Source organism: Xiphophorus hellerii, chromosome 3 (assembly GCF_003331165.1).
Source record: "Xiphophorus hellerii strain 12219 chromosome 3, Xiphophorus_hellerii-4.1, whole genome shotgun sequence".
NCBI classification, from domain to species: domain Eukaryota; kingdom Metazoa; phylum Chordata; class Actinopteri; order Cyprinodontiformes; family Poeciliidae; genus Xiphophorus; species Xiphophorus hellerii.
The window spans coordinates 18290339-18303478 of NC_045674.1; the positions used below are offsets into that span (position 1 = coordinate 18290339).

The 13140-nt window shown below is 37.1% G+C and overlaps 1 protein-coding gene across 1 annotated transcript in view; it reads left to right on the forward strand.

Moving 5' to 3' along the window:
- The window catches only part of chn2 (chimerin 2), a 38597-nt gene that overhangs the window by 11202 nt on the left and 14255 nt on the right, over window positions 1-13140 (forward strand). The window contains exons 2-6 of the mRNA XM_032558453.1: window positions 4544-4582; window positions 7263-7318; window positions 9479-9510; window positions 9699-9812; window positions 9919-10189. Of these exons, the coding sequence (XP_032414344.1) occupies window positions 4544-4582; window positions 7263-7318; window positions 9479-9510; window positions 9699-9812; window positions 9919-10189 (512 nt within the window). The remainder of the gene's footprint in view (window positions 1-4543; window positions 4583-7262; window positions 7319-9478; window positions 9511-9698; window positions 9813-9918; window positions 10190-13140) is intronic.

Sequence of the window (13140 nt, forward strand, 5' to 3'; positions counted from 1 at the left end):
TAGCAATGAACTATCGGCGCGTAGTAGTTATGTCAAAGTGGAAAAATATCCGAAATGTACTTGTAAAAGTAACTTAAATCCAGTGAGAATATCATGAAAACTAACTGGTGCTGATTTTCAGTGGTGGAGAAAGTACTCAAAAAATGTACTTAAGTAAAAGTACAAATACACAGGCAAAAATGTACTCAAGTAAAAGTCAAAGTACCACATTAACATTTTACTTAAGTAAAAGTAAAAAAGTACTGGCTTTTAAAAATACTTAAGTATTAAAAGTAAAAGTACTTGCTGAATACGTAACCTAATCGCTAATATCATTAAGTGTGCCGATAGTATTTAATTTGAATACATCATAAATGTGCCATTTTAATAAACAATGTCACAGATTAAACATGTTCTTATTGTGTTTATTCTCTGTAAGAGTTTAGACTTAGATATGTGATTCTATGCATCATAATTTCAGGGATGGAAACATCTTATTTCCTGTCCTAACGTAGCATGAACTTCATTAGTGACATTTATTTAGAAAGAAATCCAACTGAAAGGGGATGGAACGAAGGTGTGGGGGGGAAGACATGCAATCGAGGAGCCACGTAGCAGAGTTGTAGTCAAGACCACTGAACACGAGACCAAGACCAGCGCCCTGCGCTACATGACACAATAAAATGAAGTGCACCTATCAAAATTGGTTCTCAGATTGATCTGAAAGATCCACATTTCCATAAAAACACCTAGATATAAATACTTAGAGCTGAAATATATTTAATCAGTATCAATTACAACTCATTTCATTCTGTTTTGCTTTCATCGCTGTGCTACAATCCGCAGAGGTCGCCTGCCATCCCTATAAAAATAACGCCCTGGGCGGTTGCCCATATTGCCCATGTCAGAAACCACAACTGTCTGCACCATTAAACCATGAAACATAGCAATTAACTGTAATTGCTATGTTACAATTACAGTTGTAATTGTAACATTACAACAACACTATGAACACTGTCCAACGGCGCAACAAGCAGAAGGAGCACCATGACTGTTCTCATCCTCCCTCCCACTGCATGTTTGCCACCATGACAGGAGACAAAATCAATCAATGAGCATGCTCTGTGTTCATACGTTCAACTTTTACTTATTCGGCAATTAAATAAATGTGTGTGTGTATATATATATATATATATATATATATATATATATATATATATATATATATATATATATATATATAGCTACATATAGCTATTGCAGTGTATACAAGAACAAAGAACGGCTCTCAGTGAGGCTTCAGTCCCATCAACCTTAGTAAAGATCCGTCCAGAAGAATCGGATCGTTCCTGAATCCACACAATAATTCAGCGCATGAGTGACAACTTTTTTTCATCGCAGATGCAACATGTGTCTCAGTACAGCTAGCTTTGCTAGCATCACGTCCACAGATCTTACCTTTCTTTAAGCTTTCCTTCCAAGTGACGCTAAAAGTTGGACAAAGTCCCACCGTCTGTGAAAGCGAAGCGCTGCTGGTTTTACATGTCGTCATATCTTATGATTTATGCAGCTATTATCGATTAGTTAGACATCTTCTCCCGCTCAGAGGAAACCACTGCGCATGTCTGGAGCTCCGCGTGCTAGTAAAGGGGGAGGCGATGGGTGACAACAGACACTAAGTCACGTTATTGCTTGGATTTTACGGCGCCACCTTAAAGTCCCTGAACTTCATATTTTAACGGACAAAAAGAGAGCAGTGCGACTTGGATGTAACGAGTAACGCGACACTTTTGTAGAAATGTAGTGAAGTAGAAAGTACAGATACTTACTGTAAAATGTAGTGGAGTAAAAGTAGAAAGTACCCATTATTAAATCTACTTAAGTAAAGTACAGATACATGAAAATTGTACTTAAGTACAGTAACGAAGTACTTGTACTTCGTTACTTCCCACCACTGCTGATTTTACAGCCTGCTGTTTTTTTTGCAGTCATTATGATAAGTACCTCAGTGCTTTGTTGATCTCATTGTTCATATTCACCTGTGAAACACAGTGACAATGTTTCTCCTGATCCCTCATAACATCTTTTTCTTTTTTTTTTCTGTTTGACTTGCTTCTGATGGTTTTCCTGAGTGATTTTGCACATCGTTCCTTCGTTCCTAAAGCATAGAAACACTCCTGGGAAGCCTTAGCAACAAGCTCCAGTACATCTGATTGAATATGAAACAATCTTCTCTGACGGCTCCATCAGTTCTGGTGGCGACTTTGCAGCTGTAATGTGTTGCAGTCTTTCCACAGTGGGATTTGGTATGCAGATTGAGCTTTTTATCTCCAGCGAGAGAAGATCTTCCTTTCTACACTTGGTTGCGTTACCAAATTTCTCCCACATTCCAGAGCAGACAAACAAAAGCACCTCAGAAAGACATTTTTGTATTTAAATGTGGTATTAAATTGCGGTAATGTTAATTTTTAAGACCACGGGTGCCAAAGTCCAGTCCTTTAGATCTATTGAACTGCAACCAATAGATGCACCTCCACTCCTATATGCCTGAATCTAATAAGCAGATTGCTGTCAAGTCTCTGAAGAGTTAAAAGATGCTGATGAGCCATTTCATGGCATTTAATGGTGTAAGGATGGCGGCTCTCAAGGAATGGACTTGGGCACCCCTGTTCATGATCAGTAGATAAGGTCGAGGCAGGAAATGATGGCACCTACCCCAGGATGTTCCATTCTGACCATTTGCCACTCCTCTTTGATATTTGCAAAGAGAAACATGCCAACTGAGCACCTAAGAGTTATTTTTATGACTATTTTCTTTGTGTGATTGTTTGGAGTCAAAGTAAAGCACGTTTGCTTAACAGCAGACCCCTGGTTGGTTTACAATAGAAATCCAACCAGCGAATTCTACAGTAAAACCACACAAGCACAGAACTAAAGCCTCCCATTTGGCCATAAGATTGTAAACCTTCATTTTGTAAAGCAACAGCGGTAACCACTCTGCCGACTTTAATTATACATCCAGTTTACATTTTTAACTTTAGATTAAAAACCCCTTATTACAGCATAAAAAGTAACGTCACTCTATTAGTTAGAACACAAATTACACTTTAGACATACCCACTTTTACTTTCTGTGCAACAATAAGTGCTTGTTTGTTTTGTTTTTCTCCCACTTCTGGCTCACTTCGTCCTGAGCCAGATGTGGGAAGAAGCTGTGGGCTGAATGGCTTATAAGTGGTAGCCATATATTATTTCCATGGTCATTGTCTTCAAGTTTTGAATTTTCATTTTGTAATATTTACATCAATGCCACTTACTGATACTACGATACAATGAAAAACAAACTGATCTTGATTTTTATTTCTACCTTAAGCTCTTTTTTATAAGTTTTCTTATAAGATGTTTTTGTTTACTCAGTGTCATGTAAAAAGAAATTGCTCTCTTATAGCACCCTTCTGTTTTTTTTTTGTTTGTTCTTTTTGGTGACATGGTAATATTTCAGATCAAACATATTTAAATATCAAAAAAAGACATCCTGAAAAAAAGATATACCCAGAAGAAGGCAGATTTCAAATAATGATTTTATTCATTAAAAGATAAAAGCTACACAAACCAGCCAGGTCCAATACCTAATAACTTCTTGTGCCAGCCTGGATAGTAACAGTTCCTGTTAAGCATTTGAGATAAGCGGGTAACTGTGAATGAGTCTTTTACCTCACTGTGGAGGAATTTTGGCCCACTCTTCTTTGCAGATAAAAGAGAGACAAAGTCCTAATAAAACTGTTGGAAGATCTTTTGAAACCTAGAAGAGAAGTTGTTTTCCTGACCACTTTGAAAACAGAAAAGTCATACTCCTTTTAAGCAGACTGTAAGGAAATCACGGATGGAAGTAACAATCACACCGTCTTCTACGTCCCACTTTGTGCTGAGAAATGTGCTGCTACACGATTAAAACCCTGTCTTCAGCGCTGTAGCAGTCAATGTAAGACGACACACTACAGCAATTTGTCACTAATAGAGGGTGATGTATTGTTAGAGCGGTAAGAGTCATTAAAACATGACATTAAACTGCAACTTGCCCCGGGGCATTTACTCCATCTCCTCCTTTCTTTAATCTAATGCAAAAGCGCACTCCATCGTGTAATCCATAAGTGTTCACATAAACATAACTCACTGCATTTTCCCAGAAGAGGGTCTCGCTGTAATTACCTCTCCCCTGCTTTGATTGCTGTGTTTGTGCTTTTATCGCAGCAGAGATGTTGTGTTTTCAGGTTCCTGCCACTGTTTAATACAGATCAGGTGTGCATAAAGACACGCAGGCGTGTGTCGCATATTGATTGTGTTTGTAGCGGTGATTAGAGACTGCGCGTCCCAACAGGCAGATGCACAGCGTGAAGCCTGATGCATAATTATAACAAAGAGAAACACCAGTGGCATATAATCATAATAAATGGCTCATATTTAATACGCTTGGGAGTAGAGGAAGATTGAGATTTTAATGAAAAGTATTATAAACACTAATATATATTCATGACAAAACCCTGGTTTATTTTTATATTTTTCAGATCCTGATGACTATCAGCCACCCATATGGAAGTCATACTGTGAGTATTTATTCATTTTGAAAGCTTTTAACCTGACATTTCTCATAATATATAGTATTTTTGGGGAGATACATATTACACTGACTTCCTGTGCTGTGAAGACTCAGGTCTTGTTTTTCTCAGTAAAATTAGAAACTGCTCTTTCTTCTGCACAGAAGGTGCACAGTCAGACACACTCGCCCACATACACAAATGCAAAGCAGCAGATTTCTATTTTCTGTGTAAAATAGGTTACCAGCAGCCAGGAAAACAAGATTTTCCACCTGCCGACAGGCTAAACTAAAATAGAGTTGTCAGAGGACCCATTTTAGTACACAATGTGTTGGGGGTTTTTTCATCTGGGAGATTATTTAACTCCCCAGATCACGTTTGATACGTAGTAGAAAACCTTCTACCCTTATGTCCCAAATTTCAGCTTAACAAGAAGTAGCTTGTTCAAGTCTTTGCAGCTGATAAAGTTCTGTTTATTTGATTTTCTTTGTCCTTTTCTAAAGCCTCCTATCAGATTCTTCTGGTTCTCTCCTGAGGTATTTTTTAGAGGCATCAGTGTCACAGCAGTAGATGGTGTCCAGATCTTACAGGTTGGCTTAAATCAGCTTGACAAAACCTGAAAGTTCACAGTCAGGAGCCTTCCTTCCCCCCACCAAGAGAATCTGCTGCAGTGAGGGCTGAGCTGAGCCACACACAGTGATTTCTGAGCTGGTACTGGTTGTTTTTCATGAAAATACCATCTCTCCTGTATAGAAAACTCAGTGATAAAGATACAGTTTGCAAACAGTGAGCAGAGGTTCACAGTTTGTAACTAATTGTTTCATTTCTATTCCAACAGATTTTGACTTGTGGTTTGCTGAAAATAGCACAGAGTTGTGCCATATTTCATTTTGGCATTACTGATTTGAGCATAACCTGAGTATTTTTACTGCACTGCATCTAATACATATTATATGGTTTTGTACATTTACAAGTCAAATGTCTCTGCTTTAAAAATGAAAGATTGTGTTTAAATGTGTTCAAAGTTCAACTATAAATTCAGCCTTAATTCACATAATGCATTTTCATTATATCGCTCATGTCCTGTAATTTACACACTCTTCACCCTGATCCATAGCACACTCCATTCTATTGGCAGGCTTAGTTAAGATTAGAATAAATTCATAATTTGTTGCAGCATTACAATCTAATGCTTAGCAATTCAGAAAACACTGACTGACCATTTGTTTCAAAATATTTAATCAGCAGAAAAAAAAACAACAAACAAGAAAAATAATAAATTGTTTTTAACAAACTCACCCTCAGATGTTAATTTGTACAATCCACTTTGCCAACATGACAATAATTTACAGAAAATTCATGTGTAATGGAGTAGAACTCCTTTGACCTTTCTGTTTGCTCAGTTTCTCTAGATGGTCTAGATCTTCCACAGTTTTTAGGTCCTAATAGAGAGGTGGTCATGAAAACAGTTTCATTTTGTGTCTTGTCAACCATGTCTTTGTTGATTTGGCCACATGTGGATCAGTTTACTGGTAGATTACATCCGACTTTTATTTAACATTAGGCTTTATAAGCCATGAGTTCATTATGTAATGCACCAACATTATTACAACATTCAAAGGAGAAACAAGCCCACAGCATTACATATTCTCCATACATACTTAATATCATGTAAGTATGTATGTATCGATTTGATGAAGCCATTCATAATTTTGTGGCTCTGATGTCATTGACTGTTCACACTGGAGTCTCATGGGAACAACCGTTCAAAAAAACAGACCTTACCAAAACATTTTCAATTAAGCTTTAAGACCTGTGAACACAGTCTTGTCTCCCCTAACCAAAGCACACAGATCCAGTATAATTCCCACTAGCATTTAGCTAGCTCCCAGTTTTGATGTTTGTAACAGCTGGACAGAAAAGGCCTCTTTCTGGCTTGTCTCCCAAACACCTGGTTGACATTTAGATAGCATCTCGTGGTTGTTATGGAGACTTGATGACCCCAAAATGCCACTCTTTGCTGTAGATCTCTAACAGTGAGCTCTGGAGGGTTTTTTTTTTTGTTTTTGTTTAGTTTTTTTTAACCACTGTTATCGTCCACCTCAGTTTATTTGGTGACAAGATGAATATGAATCCTTGTCTAACCTAGTCGTCAGTATATTACATTCATTTATATCCTCCTATCTCAGAAAAACTGGAAGTGATCATTAATGACACATTACTAAACAATATTACATTAAATATTAATGGTGCCAATGATAGTACCACTACTGTAGTTATTCTGCTTAAAACAACATAAAAAAATCCACTGAAATTAAAGATTGGGTTTGTCAACATTTTAAATGTGGAGATGCTACTGCAAAAAAACATGCATATGTCGAAAGACTTTTATCACATTTTTACAAGTGGAAGTAGATAAGCAAATAGTTTATTTTCTAATAAAATGTATTTTCTTTAGAGCAGTTATTTTAAAGTCATTAATTAGGAAACATTGTTTTAAAATTTTTCAATATAGCTCTGTCTATAAATACTACAAACCAAACTTGGTTTGTTTCCTCTGAACTTTGTTTTAACTGTGTTTATTTTGGATGTCACGTCTGCTGCTTGCACACAATTATGTCCTGCATGGAGCTGTTTATAGCTCAGAAGGCCAGACAAACTTCATTAACATGCATGTTTTATCTGACAGTGTACCAGCTCCAGCAGGAAGCTCCAAGACCAAAGAGGATCACATGTCCTCAGGAGGTCAGTGCATCTTTGAATGTTAAAAAGCTGGCTACTGAAGGGAGCTGGAGTGAGTTCATGTTATGTTAATGATTTAACTCGTAGAAAAAAAGAATAAATATCTGCATCATCTGTAGAAAAACCTGGGAAAATATCACAATTTATTTACTGGAAACCTGATGGGAAATAAACTACTGCAGCAAACATAATAATTAGGCTTGACCTAGTTTTGGCAATTTGAAACTGAGCGCTTAAAAAGACACAGAACTTTGAAAGTTTTTATGAAAAACTGAGTTACAGCACTGATGAAGAGAGCGCATGTTGCATCTGTTGCTTTATTTGTCAGAAGAAATGCCCAATGTCACCTCTGAACATGTGGTTAGGCACGAAAGTACCCTGAAACACCTGCTGGCCTTGTTTATCTCCACTTTATTTTTTCTTTACAAGCCGGGTCTACCAGACAAGAGCTGCATTCTGTCTGGAGAGTAAACTAAGCTTTTACTTTCAGGTTTGAAGCTTGAGTTTATTCCTGGGGAAATGATTGAGTGTGGCAGCTGGAAGCCAGACCAATCATAAATAATAACCTGTCGGGAGAGGCTCCCTACTGCTTTGAATTCACCTTGTGACTGAATGTTTAAGCAGCGGCGCTAAAAATTAAGTGTTGTCCTTTTATTGGCTGAAAAACAGATTTTTTACAGATATTTACGGTGAAACTTAACAATGTGTACATGTCAAGCACATCATGTTTTTGACCTAAAAATAAAATCTCACCTGTTCTTTCAGTAAATTCTGTCTGAACAGTGTAATTCCAGACATTTTGAACTTTTAAAGGGCTTATATTATATTTTTATGACTCCCATGTTGAAAGTGGAGAAATATATAAAAACAAATAAATAAATAACACACTGTCTACCAAAACACAATGTCTCAAAAAAACTTCCAAGGCTTAAATGTAAGTTCACATGGTGAGGTTAATGTAGTGATTTGTTCAGTGAGGAAGGCAACTGCAGCTTGTGACCCAACAAACCACCACCCTACCCAGGGATTTAAAAGGGTAAATCTTTTGGTAAATCTAATCTGAGTGTATTTCGCCATAGAGGCATCTGTCATCAGAGTCACTTTATTGCCAAGTACCGCAAGAAGAAAACCATTTTATTATTTTATAATCATATAAACATGTCTATAACGTGTTTTTTGCCTTTAGAAGGCACTTCAGGCTAATGGAGAGAAAGTTAAAATACTGATACACAATCTGTAGTTAATTTGGCACATAGATATTATGTAGTAGAAGCTACGAGCGGCATGACACTGTGTAATTCTTTTTTTTTTTAAGAATTACTTATCTACTTGAACTGGAATGATTAATTTAATTAGTACATTGTCAAAATGCTTAGGAGTTCTGACTCTGAAATATGTCAGTGACTGCCTTTTAATCAGTGTAGAAAAGAAGAATACATCCAAAGAACTCAGACATTTTGCTGAAAAAAAAACTGTTATCAAAACACTGGTGAAATTTAATGCACTTTTTACCGTCTTCACCGAGAGAACTGCCAATCTTCCATTGTATAACCCAGCAGAACTGATGCGTGTCTCATCCTATTTTGAGTGCTGCCACACTTTGATGAGCAGAGTAAAAGCTCTAAGGCTGGTTGTGTGAGATTAGTGGCAGGCTGGTAATTCAATACAAAATTATGTTTTACATTATAAGAAGTCCTTAGAGCGTCGCCACTACCGGCTCTGTAGAGGGAATTTCCGGGTGATTAAAAAATATATATCTTTCAGTGTACTTTCACTCAGATCGCTTCACCTTGACAGTGTTGTGAAGACCAGAAAATATAGTGATGAAGAAAAAAAAATACATTTAGTCATATATCTGTGCTCCAGACACCTTTTATACCCTGATGTGTTATTCTAACATGCCTTATATTAATTTCTTTCCAGCTGGTCATCTTTTACCTGCTGTTTTCCTGTGCGGCCTCTAATTTATCTCCCCCTACTTTGTGATTGAGCTTTATGGTTTGCTAGCTGTGAACAGACGCAGGGGCCCAGATGGAGATAATCTGGCCTGTGGTGTAAAGTCCTTTATCTTTCATGCGGGCTTTAAGGAACAATTTGCAGAGCTATTAATTTGAGCTTTCATATCACACTGCTGCAGCCAATATTTCTTCCTCTGGTTTACAGATGGAGAGCAGACCCAAGTACTATGGCAGAGAGTGAGTTTAACTTAATTGTATTCTGTCTTTGTATGTTTTTTTAAGATATAAATGCTTTTCTATATCATTTAAAGCCTTTATCAGATAGTAATTGTTATGTAAGTGGGCATATGATTTTTTTTCTCACTTTTACATGTAAATATTTTACGTTGTTGATAACAAAAAAGCTGCTTTTGTTTATTGAATAGATTTCATGGGATGATATCTCGAGAATATGCAGATGAGCTGCTGGCAGACAAAGAGGGTGCGTACCTCATCAGGGAGAGCCAAAGACAGCCAGGGACTCACACCTTGGCCTTAAGGTACCAACATCTCCACAAAACCAGTAACAAAAACGATTGACTCAACCATCAGCTTTCTGCTCAACTTTTATACCACCTGTTCACCTGTTTGTGAATTTCCATCCAGCTTTGGACACCAGACCCTCAACTACAGGTTGTTTTATGACGGGAAGCACTTTGTCGGAGAGAAGAGGTTTGAGTCCGTCCATGACTTGGTGACAGATGCCCTCATCACCCTTTACATTGAGACCAAGGCAGCGGAGTACATCGCCAAAATGACCACCAACCCGATCTATGAGCACCTTGGCTACACGTCGCTGCTCAAAGACAAAATGGTGCACAGGCTGAGCCGTGGACGCACGGAGCCTCGCAGGGTCACCTTCCAGAGTGATGACAGGGTGAGTTTGATAGCTGTTCATGTCACATAAAGACGTATATTCTCAGCAGTGGTCTAGCTTCAGAACTATTACACTCTGCTTTTACAGAGATGACTCACATCTTTATTTAAAGTAGACCCTATCTTCAGCACCAAAGAACAAGGAGTCTCTCAGTAGATTGTGCAGATTCACACAAAGCCCCAATCTCAGCATAATGGAGCTAGTGTGATTACATAGAGAGAGAGACAGAAAAACTCCTTTAATCTATGACAAGTCAGCACTAGTAGAATATTAATCTGACAAGCGCCTTGAAACAGTTTCACCAGTTTTTTTAATCTGTTGCACAATTTATACTGTGAAATAATGTTTAACTGGGTGAAAAGCTCAAGATGCAAATATTCATGAGAAGCTAGCTTTTCAAAATGCAAAGTATTATATGATTTATTTTAAATGATTGTATCTATCTGCCAATTCTTTACATATTTACAATATCCTACTGAAGGCAGCAGGTTTCTGGAGCCTTTCCCAGCTGTCAGTCTAATGAAGGGTGGTGAAGATCTGAAATGGATCGCCAGACCACCACAGAGCCCAGTTCAAGTAATCAGTATAGTACCTTGCAAAGGTATTTAATTCCCTTGAACAGTTACACATGACTTCACCTGAAAACCACTAACATGAATGTATTTTATTGGCACTTCATGCAATACTTCAACACAAAGTAACACATAATTACTTTGTGGAAAGAAAATAATACATAAAACTGACCTGAGCTTAACCTTTAGACCTATGTGCAAAATCCAGTCTGTGACACAACACTAACACTACATGTTACCTTAAATGCACCATCCCAACACTAATATATTTCTAATATTCCTAATATTCTTCTTTTGTACTAGCAGAGAAGCTGGGTCAAAATTAGTAGAAAGATGGATGGAGTTAAATACAAGGCAATCCTAGATGAAAATTGTCCCAGCCAGAGCTACAATGTCAAGTTTGACCTGATGAAAATTCATATCTAAACCACACTGATAATAATTGGTCACACTTGAATATTGATGTTGATAGCTGCTTTTCTTTCAGTCTGAGTGAAAACATATCACCTCACACTTTTCAGATTTTTATAATCTAAAAACTTTGAATATCATTCATGCGTTTTCTTCCACTTCAACCTTGTGTTGGTTTTATTACATGAAATCCCAGTAAAATACAATGAAGTTTTTGGTTATAAAGAGGCTAAAGCGGCAGAGGAATATGACTACCTCAGCTAGGTAGTGTATGTATTTCATTCATGTATTTTTTGGGTGGTTCATTTAATGCAAAGTCTTTTTCTTGTATTTATTTTTCTCAAGACATAGTTTGACACACTGATTTTGATCTGGCTAACACACTTCTGCCATTACAGTAGAATGGTGAGGTTTTGTTTTTTTTCTGAGGGGTCGGTCTGCCCTGTGACTGAGACGTACATTATCCTTACAGCCTTTGGGTGTGTTCACTGCTGCCATGCTTCGTTGCTCACACTGAAAGGTAATGATGACCGAGGGGACTGGGACTTTGCTCTCTCTGCCATCTATATCAGACACCATGGTTTGAAGTGAGACACGTCTCACATTGTTCTCCTTTGGCTCTCTGGCTGGTCGGAGACTGTGAATGATTTATCAACAAGAAATAAGCCTGTTCCTTTTGTAGAAAGGAAATGTCCCTCCACTAGGTGGCAGTCTTAAACTGTCTCTTCTGGTCTTTGTAGTCCTAAGAGATTGATGGCTTGGTCTCGTCACTGACAGATGCTTGTGTTTTCTTGGCCTTGTCCTTTTTTTTTTTTTTTTGTCCTGCACCATGTCTTTGATGTAACTCTCAGTTTTGACTGATTGCTTTGGGGATTTTTTTTGTCCAGCTCGTATTTTGTTATACACTCGATTACAATCGATTACAGACGACAGCCTTCATCAACAGTAGTTGGAGCTGCATTAATACAGAGTCTGGTTCTGATGGATGTCTCTTCTTATTGAGAGGGACTGATTCAAAGAGAAGTTTTTGACGGTTTATCAATACTACGAATTTTAACTGAATTGTAACAGGATATTTTTGACTATCTTTCTGGGACACACTGCAATAAATTAGATCATAACTGTTTTACTTATTGTTGAATGATTTGGATTGGATTAAGGTTATATTATATTTAGTTTCTCATATTTTCTTGTTCTCTCTGCAGAAGGCCTTGAGATGACTTCTGCAGTGAGCTATAAAAATAAAACAGAATTGATGAGAACATTATTAGTAAAACTGGTTACTAATAATTCTGATTTGTTTTCAGAAAACTAAATCACATTTTTTTTATATCTTAAAAACAATCAGCCAGTCTGTAATTAATTTACTGAAGTTGGAATTTAGATACATAAGGATGCTTTTAGATAAATTGTATAACTTTTAAAATCAAATAACTTTAAATGTAGGGGAGCCCACAGTGGGTCAAAAAACATCAACTGATCTGTTTTAGTAATCTCCAGAAATTACTGTATTTTCTGGAAAATAAGCCAAACTGGAATATAAGTCTTGTTTTAAAAAATATATGTTATGAAGGGGAAAACAAACATGTACAAGTCACATTACACTATAAGTTCCCTTTTTAAAAAAAATTAAATTACACTTTAAATTGTTTTGGGTTGCTTTTGGATTCTTTTTAAACTTTTACATTCTGGTTTAATTCTGTTTTTTGAACTATAAACTTCAGTTCCTTTTTCATTTTAAAATGTATATCTCTTTGAGGACTGTGTGCTACTAACCTTCCTGCTTTCATGTTCTTTTTTTGGAGTTTCTTTGTCACCTTTTGGTTGATGCTGATTAATTATTTTGTTGGGCTGTTGACTTCTTCTGGTTTGCAGATTGTCCTCCCTTCAGTGTCATTCTTTCCCTGGATATGTGTGTATGTATCATTCGGTTTCAACCTTTAAGTCCATTCTTAACAGCTTCAATGC